This window comes from Phyllostomus discolor, chromosome 9, assembly GCF_004126475.2.
Source record: "Phyllostomus discolor isolate MPI-MPIP mPhyDis1 chromosome 9, mPhyDis1.pri.v3, whole genome shotgun sequence".
NCBI classification, from domain to species: Eukaryota; Metazoa; Chordata; class Mammalia; order Chiroptera; family Phyllostomidae; genus Phyllostomus; species Phyllostomus discolor.
This window is the reverse complement of record NC_040911.2, coordinates 83,556,654-83,568,097: the sequence shown is the minus strand read 5'-3', so window position 1 is coordinate 83,568,097 and position 11,444 is coordinate 83,556,654. Positions and strand designations below refer to the sequence as shown.

The 11,444-nt window shown below is 50.9% G+C and overlaps 1 protein-coding gene across 1 annotated transcript; it reads right to left on the bottom strand.

Moving 5' to 3' along the window:
• Positions 1-448: 448 nt before the first annotated feature.
• Positions 449-11,161, bottom strand: SLC52A3 (solute carrier family 52 member 3). Its single transcript, XM_028524525.2, has 4 exons — positions 10,539-11,161; positions 4,103-4,599; positions 2,287-2,410; positions 449-1,853 (listed from the first exon to the last, which is right to left on the bottom strand). Exons 1-4 carry the CDS (start codon positions 11,103-11,105, stop codon positions 1,641-1,643), a joined length of 1,401 nt encoding a protein of 466 aa, XP_028380326.1. The 5' UTR covers positions 11,106-11,161; the 3' UTR covers positions 449-1,640.
• Positions 11,162-11,444: the final 283 nt, after the last annotated feature.

The window sequence follows — 11,444 nt, the reverse complement described above, 5'->3', positions numbered from 1 at the left end:
GAGGGCACAGATGTAATCGGTTGTATCTGCTTGTGCACAGAAGGGCGGGGGTTCTCTCTGCTTCCGCATCTCGTCAGTGGATTGCCTGCGATGTGCCCCACGCCCTGGTTTAACGCCTACTCAGTAATACAACTGTTTTCCTTCTCGTGTACTTTTGGGGAGAGGCTTTCTGGCTCCTTGGGAGATTTTGTTTTTGTCCTTAGCATGGTCAAACGTCCTTCTGCAGAGGGCTGGTTAAAGGTATTTGGTACCTCCACTCGGTGGAATACTATGCAGTCTCGACAAAGAACAAGAATGCTCCCTTCATTTGCATTGTTGAGTCAAAGTGCAAGGTCCACTGTAGTTCATATCTTTTTCTGTAAAAAGATTATATTTGTATTTTCTTAGACCAGCTCAATCTATGGAAGAATAATAGGGACTCATAAAAAATGCTCAATGTTAAGAGGAACTGGGTAGAAGGGGGAGAGAAGAGGGAGGGAATTTTTTTGCTGAACACCATTTTATATTTCCTGATTTTTGAAACATGGTGACTGTATTGTCTATTCAAAAGCAATTAAAAAGAAGGGGTAGTAGCAAGCGGAAAAAAAAACACTAAAAAAAAAGAAATCCCAGGTCCAGACATTCTCTAAGCACTTGACTCTGTTTCATTTCTGAGCTCAGCCTTGACCTTGGAGCCAATTGAAAACTAATTATAGTGATACATTTTGGGGGTTCATGGTTGATTTTTTTCTTGGAAGGTTGATCAATGTCTTTATGTAAAAAGAAACAACAACAAGTAAAACAAAAAAAATCAGGTAAAAAAAAACAAGCAGGTAACTAAGACACTTCTCCCCCATCCTCCTCCCCCTTCCCTGGTTCCCCTGCTCCTCAGGGTCATCTGTGTCCAGTTTTCAGCCTTAGTGAGTTTGGTGGGGGGTGGGATATGAGTCATTTTCAGGGGCTCTGTGGAGCCCTTCTTGCATCATCTCTCTCTGCCTCCCAGGAGCTCAGGAGGGGTGGTGGGAAGGGGTGTCCCTCCATACTGAGGATCAGGGATCCAGCATGCCCCAAATCCCCCCCCTCAGCCATCTGTCTCCTAGAAGCGCCTCTGTGAGGAGAGGGGGGGAAAGCATACAGGGCAGGGGTCACCTCTCAAGCCCGCTGGCCACTTTCGTCTGTGTTGACTGTTACTCATTATTACTCCTCTGGAGGAAGTGGCCCAGGTGGTCTTGCCACATGCTGGGTGTATCTCCCTTGTATCCCTGTGTCAAGTCTATGAGGTAGGTGCTATTTATTATAACCCCCTTTTTATGGATGAGGAGACATAAGCACAGAGAAATCAAGGGACTTCGCCAAGGTCACACAGCTTCTAAGAGCCCACTCACTCTCTCAGCCATTTCCCTTCCGACACCCTCAGTCTGCCTCCAGCTGGATGCTCTGTAGTCAGCTCTCTCTCAAACGTGTATTGCAAGCACTAGGGCTCAGAGTTGGGGTAGGGCTGTGCTTGCATTTCCAGGACCCGCGGGTGGCATTACCCACTTTACAGAGGGGAGTTTGTGTTGATGGTTCAAGTCCTCAGGCTGTGCCTCTGAGACCCCCAACACTTGCCCGGTGACCTTGAACCCTTGCCTTGTCTCTCTGGGTCCCAGTTTTCAGTCTGCTTAGGTGGAACACTGAAGGTTGCAGGAATCTGCGGATTTGAAGACCTGCCACACGTTGACCAGCGGGAACATCAGCAGAGCTCCAAGCAGTGAACCCAGCTGCACTGCCGCCCCACACCACAAGAGGGCGCTGCGGCTATGGTCGCGCAAGATCACGCCCAGCATCACCTTGACGTAGCTCAGACAGCCGGTGAAAAGCACCCACGAGGCCACCTGCGGGGATAGGGTGGGAGAGATGCAGAGTGCAGGGGGCTTCGGGGTGACTCCTAGGAGCTAAGGGTGTGGGATGGCCTCACAGGGCTAAGGGAACCCCATGAGTTGACCCCTCCCCAAGGGCAAAGGAGAGCCCAGTGGCGTTTCTGTCCCCGGTGATCAAGTCAAGGGCCTTGGGAAGAAGGCCACAGCTGCGGTAGACACAGTGGGAAGAGTGCGGCTTTCCATGGACAGGCTGTACCATCACCTTGGTCCAGCCCCCTCACCTTTCTAAGCCTTCACTCCCAAATGACAAGCAACCCCGCCCTTACCCCTGCCACCTGGGGCTTCCTGAGGGAGCCACCACGTAGACTTGGTCCACAGAAAGGGCTCTGCCCCAGGGCTCCCCAGGCCTCGGCGGGGTGAGGGAGCACCCGTGGGAGCAGATACTCACGATGAGGACTTCTCCACTCCAGTGCCCCTGCAGGAGGGGGCAAGGGCTCATCACCGCCATGGCCACGTTATAGGTGCCAAAGCCAGTCCCAAACACTGTGAGGACCCCCAGGAACAGCAGAGACCTAGGGCAGAGTGGGGGAGATGGATGGAGTTGGGGAGAAGCTGACCCCTGCCTTCCCCACTCTGGGAACCAGGTGGGATGGTCAGCACCTCCAGGGTCAGAGGTTAGAACCATGTGGAAACTTCCAGGCCATCAGGTGCAAGTGGGTCAGTGAGGCTCCCGAGCAGTAGCGGCAGGGCCCAGCATCCCAGCAGGAGAACCAGAATGACTCTGGGGCTGCACAGACCTGGCTCAAGTCCCCGTTCCAGCATGTAAGCCTCGAGACTGGTCCCCGTGCCTCAGTTGCTTCACCTGTGAAATGAGGCTTGCAGGACTGTGGGGGCAGGGAGCTGTGGGAGCAGAGTGCGCAGGGTCTGGCTCTGGCCATGGACCCTACCTGGTGTCTCACCTGCTGCCATTACCTCTGGCAACATGCCCAGACTTGGATGGGAAGCCATGCTGGAGAGAAGGTGGCTCTGATTACAGACCCGCACTGCAGTGCGTGGTGTGCGACCTCCGGGGGCCCCTCCCTTCTGGCCTCAGCTACCCCTGTCTACAGCATAAGGTTTGCATGGTCTGGGGGCCCTGGGGGCCAGCTTGGAGGTGCTCTACTGGTGGCCTGCCATGTAGAATCCACATCTGACGACTGAGGACACTGTCCTTCATTTGAAGTCTCTGCCCCTGGGGTTCCCCTATCCTATCTTCAGATCACCAAGGCTGGCCTGCGTGCTGGCTGGGCAAGAGCAGAGGGCCTGCCCCTCACTCTAAGGGCTCTTTCTGCCCCAAGATTCTTGGAGTCCTTGACTCTCAGATTCTATATTTCTAACAGGTCCCACAGGTCTGGGGTCTCTGGTCCTGCTTCCCCGGCAATCTCCAGCCTCCATCCACAGTTTTTAAGTCCCAAGGGAGAAAGTTCAGCTTTCTGGCAAATTGACATTTCCTGTCTAAATCTCTAGGATTCATTTTTCCTCCTCCTGGGGATGGGGGAGGTGGGGGGTAGGGCTGGGGGAGGTATGTGCTGGTAGGAGAGGCCAGAGGGGGCACGTGGGGCAGGGGGGTAGATCGGGGGCTGTGGGAATAAAGTTTTAAGACCCCAAGGTGAACTTTCTCCCATGGGGGCCTGAAGCCCTTGAGTCAGAATGACGGAAGTTGCTTATTAAGACTTGAAATCCCAGGTCCCAGTCTAGGCTGGCTCAGTCTGCATTTTATCCATTTGCCCAGCCACTGTTTAGAACTGCAGCTGTCAGGGAGCCAGCCTGGGCTGGGGGCAGGAGGGCAGGGCTGGAGTCCTGGAAACTAGAGCAGGGCCAGCCCTTTCTCTGAACCTCAGAGTTTCAGAAACCCAGTTCCTGCCTGGGTGCTGCTCCTCATGGGCCAATGGTTGTGAGGGCAGACACTTTGGAGCTGCCATGCCCCAGGCACTGCTCTGAAAGCTTCCCCATGTTAGCCCCTCTAATGCTCCCAGCCACCTGGTGGGTGGCTGATTGTCCCCAGTTTCAGACAGGCATCCCTGAGGCACAGAGAGGTGGAGTGACTTGTCCGATGTTATAGAGCTAGCAAGTGGCAGAGCTGGGATTTGAACCCAGGCAGTCTAGCCCCAGAAAACCATCTTTTTAACTATTAAACATACAGCCTGATGGTGGGGTTTGGAATTCTGGCTTTTGAAATGAAGTGCACCCCCACCAGAGCTCCCCAGGGCCAGCTGGAGGCACACCTGTTAGACAGGAACATGGAGAGGAAGCAGGCCAGAGGGTTGGCCATGGAGCTGAGGGTGGCGGACAGGTGGTAGGCCACAGGCCCGTAGGACAGGCAGGAGTAGGTCTGCACGGAGGGCAGCACGCCGTTGGTGAGGGTGTTCACGAAGGCCACCAGGATGTAGATGAAGAGCAGGAGGGCTGGGTGGTACTGGGGCGTTTCCTCCTCCAGATGCCCTTGATCCTTACTGCTGTCCCCCAGGCCTGGGGGACCGAGGTCCTCTTCCAGTGGCCGGATAGAGTAGAGGGTGACCTGGGAGGCGAGGAGGTCTTTTGTGGAGGTTTTCCAGGGCTCAGGGTAACGCTGGAGGAAAAAGAAGGCAACGAGGCAGCAGGCCATCATGAAGGCGAGCAGCAGGAAGAAGACCAAGGGCGAGAAGTTGAGGGAGTTGCTTTCCAGATGGCCCATAGAGTGCGCTGTCCCAGTGAGGCCAGGCACCAGAGTGCTGTTATTTCCCTGGGGAAAGACGAAACAAGGGTCATTGGATCCCTGGGCAATGTTGGACACGGGCAACAACAGTAATAATGTACAGTTAATATGATGCATTATCACGAGTAAGTGTGTGATAGATAATACACGCACACCTATTGAGGTAATGATAATAAATGCTCACGTTGGCTGACTGCTCACTGGGCACCAGCACCGTGCGTGCATCGGCTGGTGTGCCTCCTGACAGCCCCGCGAAGTAGGGACCGTTCTTGCGGTTTTAGAGGGAACAGAGGTGTCAGAACCGTTCGTCACACTTGAGGACTGTGGGGAGCATGAAGCAAACCCAGTCCACTTGGTTCTTTATTTTTTTTCAGATTATTTATTTATTTTCAGGGAGTAGGGGAGGGAGAAAGAGGGAGAGAAACATCGATGTGTGGTTACCTCTCACGGGCCCCCTACTGGGGACCTGGCCCACAACCCAGGCATGTGCCCAGCTGGGGAATCCAACCAGAGACCGTTTGGTTCACAGGCTGGCACTCAATCCACTGAGCCACAGCAGCCAGGGCCCACTTGGTTCTTTTTGACTCAGCTCCATCTCTTCCCACGCTCCTGCCCTCCAGGGCTGGCAACCACACATGTGTTCAGAGGAGGGCCCGCCTGGGGAGCAGCCAGCGGGAGGTCAGTCCTGTCCCAGCTCGCCCTGTGTGTTGGAGTGGCCTGGTGTGGCCAGGTCTCTTTTCAAGTCATACATTACATCTAGATTTATGAATGTGAAATTGCAAAAATTTAAATGCCATCAAATAAGTTAAACACTTAACACCTGCAGGCTACGGTGGCCTGGGCCACTGGTTTGCGGCTGCAGCTGCGGGGCTGCGTGGTTAATACCAGACCTGTGGTAACTGTCCAATACCCAGTGGGGGAAAGTTTGATGTGTGGACCAGAAAGAGGTTCTGCAAAAAGCTACCTCCCAGGGTGAACTGGTCGCAAATTCTTAACTGGGCTAGTCGTGGTGAGTATATAACTTGTTTAGGAAAAGGCTTACCTTTGCCTAAGTACGCGCCCCACCCCCCCGCATTGTTTCTGTAGATTGAGGTTAATGCACCTTTGAAATGCCCCCTTTCAGACCCTTCAAGAGAGCACAGAATCTTAAGCGTTTTGTAATTCAACTCCTATTTTGCTTTCCACACATTCATAGATTCTTCCTTGTGTCCTCACTTAATTTCAAATGCGTAAAAGAAACTGCAAAAGCACTATTTTCCAAAGCCTTCAAGATCTTGGTTCCTGGCCATTGTTGTCAGTTTGGGCTCCAAGAAACTCTTACTAACATTTGCTATGGGTTTGTGTGTTTCTCATGCTGACATTTACGTGGCGCAGGGGGCAGGGCCCTGAAGAAGCCCACGCAGGGCCAGCTGTGCGCCCGGACACCTGCTCACTGTGCTCCTCGGCTCCTTGCTTCTTGTTGGGGCAGCTCGAGTGAGTTTTCTCCTGGAACCCTGGGTCTCCCTGCTTTAAGGAGCAGGCCATGACTTTATCTGCGCTCTTCCCAGAAAGTCCTTCAGGTAGAGAAGGGTTGGGATAACCCAGGGAAAGAAAAAAGTGGGTTGCTGCTTTTTATTTTGACTTCTTAACTGGATTGCCTACCGAGAGTGTGAACCAAATCTTTGCTGGGTAAATGAGATACGGAACACTCTTTGGCTCCAAGAGAAAGGATACTTGCTTCTCCAACCAGGACAGCCAACAGACTGCAGACCCTGAGTCCGGAGTGGTGGAGATCGGACCAGGGGCCGTCCAGGGTGGTGGGGCAGCTGATTCCGGAGAAGCTGGCGGGAGCCCCAGGGAGGAGGGCAGGGCGCCTTGGGATGGGTTCACATGGAGAGAGAGGGGCCTGTAGTTTGGACAGGGTCACAGTTCTGGTGGCGTCTGGTAAGCTTTTGCTGGCCCTTGCTCAAGAGTCTTCATGGGGTTGTTGGAAGAAAAAAATTCCCTCCAGGAGTATGGGGATATCCCAGAGGACTGTCCACTACCTTTGGCTTGTGTGGGAATATGCACATAAAGGCTGGGTTTTCCTAAAAGTTTGTTCAGACTCCATAGGTCTAAAAAAAAAAGCACAACAACTGAAGTTAACGAGGGAGGTCGTGCCCCCAAGGCCAGCACGCCCCACCATGGTCAGCACCCCAGCGCTGCTGAGATGGCTGAGATGAGGGTCCTCTGGCGCTTCCGAATGAAACTTCTGTGCGCACGACTGGAAAAAGCTGGCTATAAAACTAGGCAGAATGAATGGGAAACATATTTAAATGGTCTCTTGAAGCTTCGAAAAGAGGATTTAGATAAATGGATCCACCTGTGATGCCGGTTAGGCATCAACCCAATTTTTGGAGGTGCTAAAAGCGGCTGCCCTTATTTTAGAAAGGAGGGAGGTCATTCGGAACTTGACTTCTCAAGGGCAGAAACAAACTGTAAATGCCTCCAGAGCAAAATTTGGATTTAACTGTTCTTTTACAAACGAATGTGTCTATATATGTATGTTGTAAATGTGAGATAATTTTCCATATACAGATGGTATTATTAAAACTGACTTAAAGGCAAGCACTTGTGAGGACTGGGGATTCTAAAATTCTCAGAAATATGAACACTAATTCAAATGTTTGTGAAGTTTACATGATCGAAGATGAATCTTTAGTTAATAAAAGTTTAGGTTTGTTGGTTTGAGTAGAACACGTATCTTTTGAGTTATTGATATTAAATAGAATATTTATATTTTACCTGGGTTTACAAAAATAAGTTCGTGTTAATAATTGACTTCGATGTCTATGGAATATGTTTCTAGAGGCAATAAAGTGTCTTCATACATTTGCCAAGCTAAGGACTGCTGATTGCTTACTTCTCAGTTGTCATTAGAAATTGAGGTTTTAAGGGTTAAAATGTTAATATATGTAGGAGTAACTTCGTGGTGGTGTTCCAGAAGGGTCACTGAAACACCTCGAGGGTTTCGTTTTTATGTTAGATTGCATGGGAAATATTGCAAAATAAATGATGAAAAAACTTTCACTGTGTGGCAAAGCAATGCTTGTAAACAAAACACATACGGTTATGGGAAATCCAAGAGAGCTACTTGGTTCTTTGCGGCTCCCTGGCAAACCCCACTTTTTAAGTTTTTGCATTCCTCATGCATCGCAGTGAATTTAAGCTGGACCTGAATTAGATCGAGGAACTTACGAGCTGACGTTATTAAAAGGATGCATCTTACACTATTGCCAAGGTTCGACAGAGTCACTTCATGGAAATGCCAGATAGGTAACTGCGTGCTTTCACAGTGAGCTCCCAGGAGACAAGACTTTAAGATCATTGACTGTGACCTGGAGATTTTGTTTCTTGGAAAGGACATCAGTTAAAAGACACTCTCCCGCCTTGTTGGAAGGGACCTTATCAGGCGCCTAACTGTGAATGGCTACCTAGCCTCTGCCTGTGGACATCAAAGACGAGTAGCCACTGACCTCAGAGGTAGACAGCTGTCCCAAAACGTGGGCAAGGCCTGTGTCCCTGTAAATTGATGTTTAGCTCAGAAACTAATAGTTTGGTTGTTTTTTCCTGTCTGCTAATGGTATCAGTCATAATAATAGTTACACTTGTTCTTCGGGTTTTTCTATGTAGTCCAGCTGCTTATGACTAGTGAAGCCATGTGACAACTGTTAATGCCCTTTCTGTGGCTTATGTGAATGTTATACGAGACACCAGACACAGAAAGTGAGATGGAAGGCGAACACGCGGGGCATGATAGTTCACAGGATAGAAGTGACCTGGAGTGTTTTTGTTGCCATCAAGTCTGTAAGACGGGACTGCCTTCCATTTACCTGATCTTCCTTTCGGGGGAACACTGGGCCTCGACTCACACCCCATGTGTGTGGTATTGTCCCATGACCAGTGGCCCACCATGTCTACAACACCACGTAGGTACTGAGACTTCCAGGAACGAGCCTTCCTAGTGCTGCGAGGCCATACTATCCAACCAAAAGGTTGGTCATCAACACATCCTATCAATTGATTTAGGACAAAAGAGGGAATTGTGGCCAAAAAGGGTTTTTTTTATGGAAAGTAACCTCATAGGGTGGTTTGATCACACAGCCCTAACTGGACGGATCACAGTGGTTGTCACGCTCCAGGCATGTAACCTGTTTAGTAAAACACTTGTCTTTGCCCTGGTTGGAGTGTCGTCCTATGCACCAAAAGGCTGTAGGTTCGACTCCCAGTCGGGACACTTATCTTGGCTGTGGGTTTGATCCCCAGCCTGAAACACATTTGTCTCTCTCTTTCCCTTCCTCTCTCTCTCTCTAAGATTAGTAAACACATCCTTGGGTGAGGGTTAAACAAAAACAAGGCTTCTCTGCCTTAAGCAAGCCCTGTCCATAGTTTCCGGGCGTCTAGGTTAGCGCACCTTTGACCTGCCAGAACCGCCCTTGAAAGCACAGTCACCATCGGGAGAGCACATGTTCTTAACTATCCTGCAATCTAATACCATCTCGCTTTCTCCCACTTCACACAATCTTCCTTAAATTCCCTCCTTAACTGCAAATGCTTATAAAGAACTGCAAAATCTGGTTATTCTACAAAGCATCTGAGATCTTGCTTTCTGACAACTGTTTTACTGTTATGAGTTTTGAGTCAAATAGACTTTTATGACATGTCACTACCAGGCCCTGACTGGTGTGGCTCAGCTGGCTGGGCATCGTCCTGCACAGCCAGAGGTCGCCAGTTTGGTCCCTGGTCAGGGCACGTGCCTGGGTTGTGGGCCGCGTCCCACGTCAGGGCTCATACGAGAAGCAGCCAATCGTCGTTTCTCTCCCTCTCTTTTTCCCTCCCTTCCCCTCTCTCTAAAAACAAATGAGTAAAATCTTTAAAAGAACAAACAAACAATGCCTCTACTGGGTTGGGTGTTTCTCACGTCGACAGATGTGTCTACACAATGGTGATGTACGTGTGGACACAACAACTCGAGTCTGCGGCTCTGGCTCTGGCTGTACGTTAGCATCGCGGGGGGGGACTGTGAGTGAGCACCAGTTCCAAGTCTGCATTTTGGAATTCTGAGATCCAGAGCACTCAGAATCTGTGACTCAGCTGGCAGCAGCGCTCGAAGGGGTGTGAGGCCACTTATAGCCCTCGTCTGCCCCCAGGGCATGAGTGTCTCCAGGCCGTGGGCAGCGGTGTCACTGTGCTGCACTGTGTCACAGGTGGGACAGGTGTGAGAGCTGAAACTCCTGCCCGGCCCGGTGGCTCAGTGGGTAGGCGTGTCATCCTGTACACCAAAAGCTTGCAGGTTCGATCCCTGGTCAAGGCACATACTGTATTTTTCCAACTATAAGATGCATTTTTTTACCACATTTTTTGCTTCAAAATTTTTTTTGCTATTTTCCTCTCCTAAAACCTAGGTGCATCTTATGGTGTAGACCTAGGTTTTAGAGGAGGAAAATAGGAAAAAAAATTTTGAACAAAAAATGTGGTTAAAAAAAAAGTGCGTCTTATAGTCTGAAAAATACAGTACCTAGGTTGTATGTCCAATTCCTGGTCGGAGCCCATATGAGAGGCAATTGACCCATATTTCTCTCTCACATCAATGTTTGTCTCTCTCTCTCCCTTCCTCTCTCTCTAAAATCAATAAAAACATATCCTCTGGTGAGGATTAAAAAAGAATAGTAAATTAAAATAAAAGCTGAAAGTCTAGATTTCAGAACACACCTGACTGACTTCAATTGAGGGTTTTGGGAAAGCCCCATGCCCAGAGCCTTATTTGCTTGGTCTGGCTGAGGGGGTCCCCACTGGGGTGTTTCCGCAGCTCGCCCAGGCGATCTAAAGTACAGCCAGGTCAAGGGCACGCACGGGTCTACCCAACGTTTCAGAAACACAAGCCCTCCACATGATGTTGCGGTGACGAGGCACGGAGCTCGGCCCCGGCCCCGGGCGGCGCTGGGTACCTGTGGGGTGTCGGTCTTCCCGATGGTGTTGGGGCTGGAGGTGGTATAAGGTGTCCCAGTGACGTTGACGCAGGTGGTGAGAGCTGAGCCCTGGGCGAGAGCCACCAGGGCCGGCAGCAGGCCGCTGAGCCCTTCGCCCACAAAGAAGGTGGTGAGGTAGTGGGTGGACAGCCGGCTCATGAAAGGCAGGAAGGTGACGGAGGAGGTGCAGTCCACCAGGGCCAGGAAGAAGGTAAGGACCATGAAAGTGATGCTGTGGTAGCTGCCCTGTACCCAGGAGGTGACATTCCAGAGGAAGGCAAGGAGGGTGCAGGCGACGGTGCCCACAACCAGCACGGCGAAGATGACGGGCACCTCGGGGAGGCAGCCGGGCCGGAAGTGATGGAGCAGGGTGATGAGGAGTGGGCTGATGTTGGCCAACTGGATGATCACTGTCAGGTAGGAGGGCAGGTACCAGCCCTCGGGCAGCTGTGTCACCACCAGTGGCAGCTCCACCCAGAGCCCGTTGATGGCCACCCAGGAGCCCATCCCAAAGGTGCAGACCAGCAGGTGCGTCAGCAGTGCCATGGTGCTGCCTGCAGCGGGCGGGAAGCTGCCGCCTCCCCAGATCAGCCGGCAGCAGGGCCTGCGGAGAAAAATACCAGCTGAGCAATGTCAGGTTCACTGTCCAGCAAAAGAGTGGGCTTTGGGGCCCACAGTTTTCTGTTGTCCTTCCTCTCTTCGTGAACAAGTTGGCCTTTTATTAGCAGAAAACACGAACAAATTCCTATAACTAACCTTTCAGTAGGAAAGGCTTTCTACCCATGACTTGTAAAGCTGAGCCCCCCGAAGAAAAGTTAGATGCATTCAACTGCATAAATAGCAAAACACAGCAGCAAACAAAAAAAAAAATCAACAAAATACTTT

Excerpts from the sequence above, each read along its gene's own strand:
- SLC52A3 (XM_028524525.2), bottom strand. The coding sequence starts at position 11,105 with ATGGCACTGCTGACGCACCTGCTGGTCTGCACCTTTGGGATGGGCTCC. Across the intron at positions 4,600-10,538 it reads GGAAGACCGACACCCCACAG|GGAAATAACAGCACTCTGGT; the intron begins GTACCCAGCGCC and ends GTCTTTCCCCAG. Across the intron at positions 1,854-2,286 it reads GGAGTGGAGAAGTCCTCATC|GTGGCCTCGTGGGTGCTTTT; the intron begins GTGAGTATCTGC and ends CTATCCCCGCAG.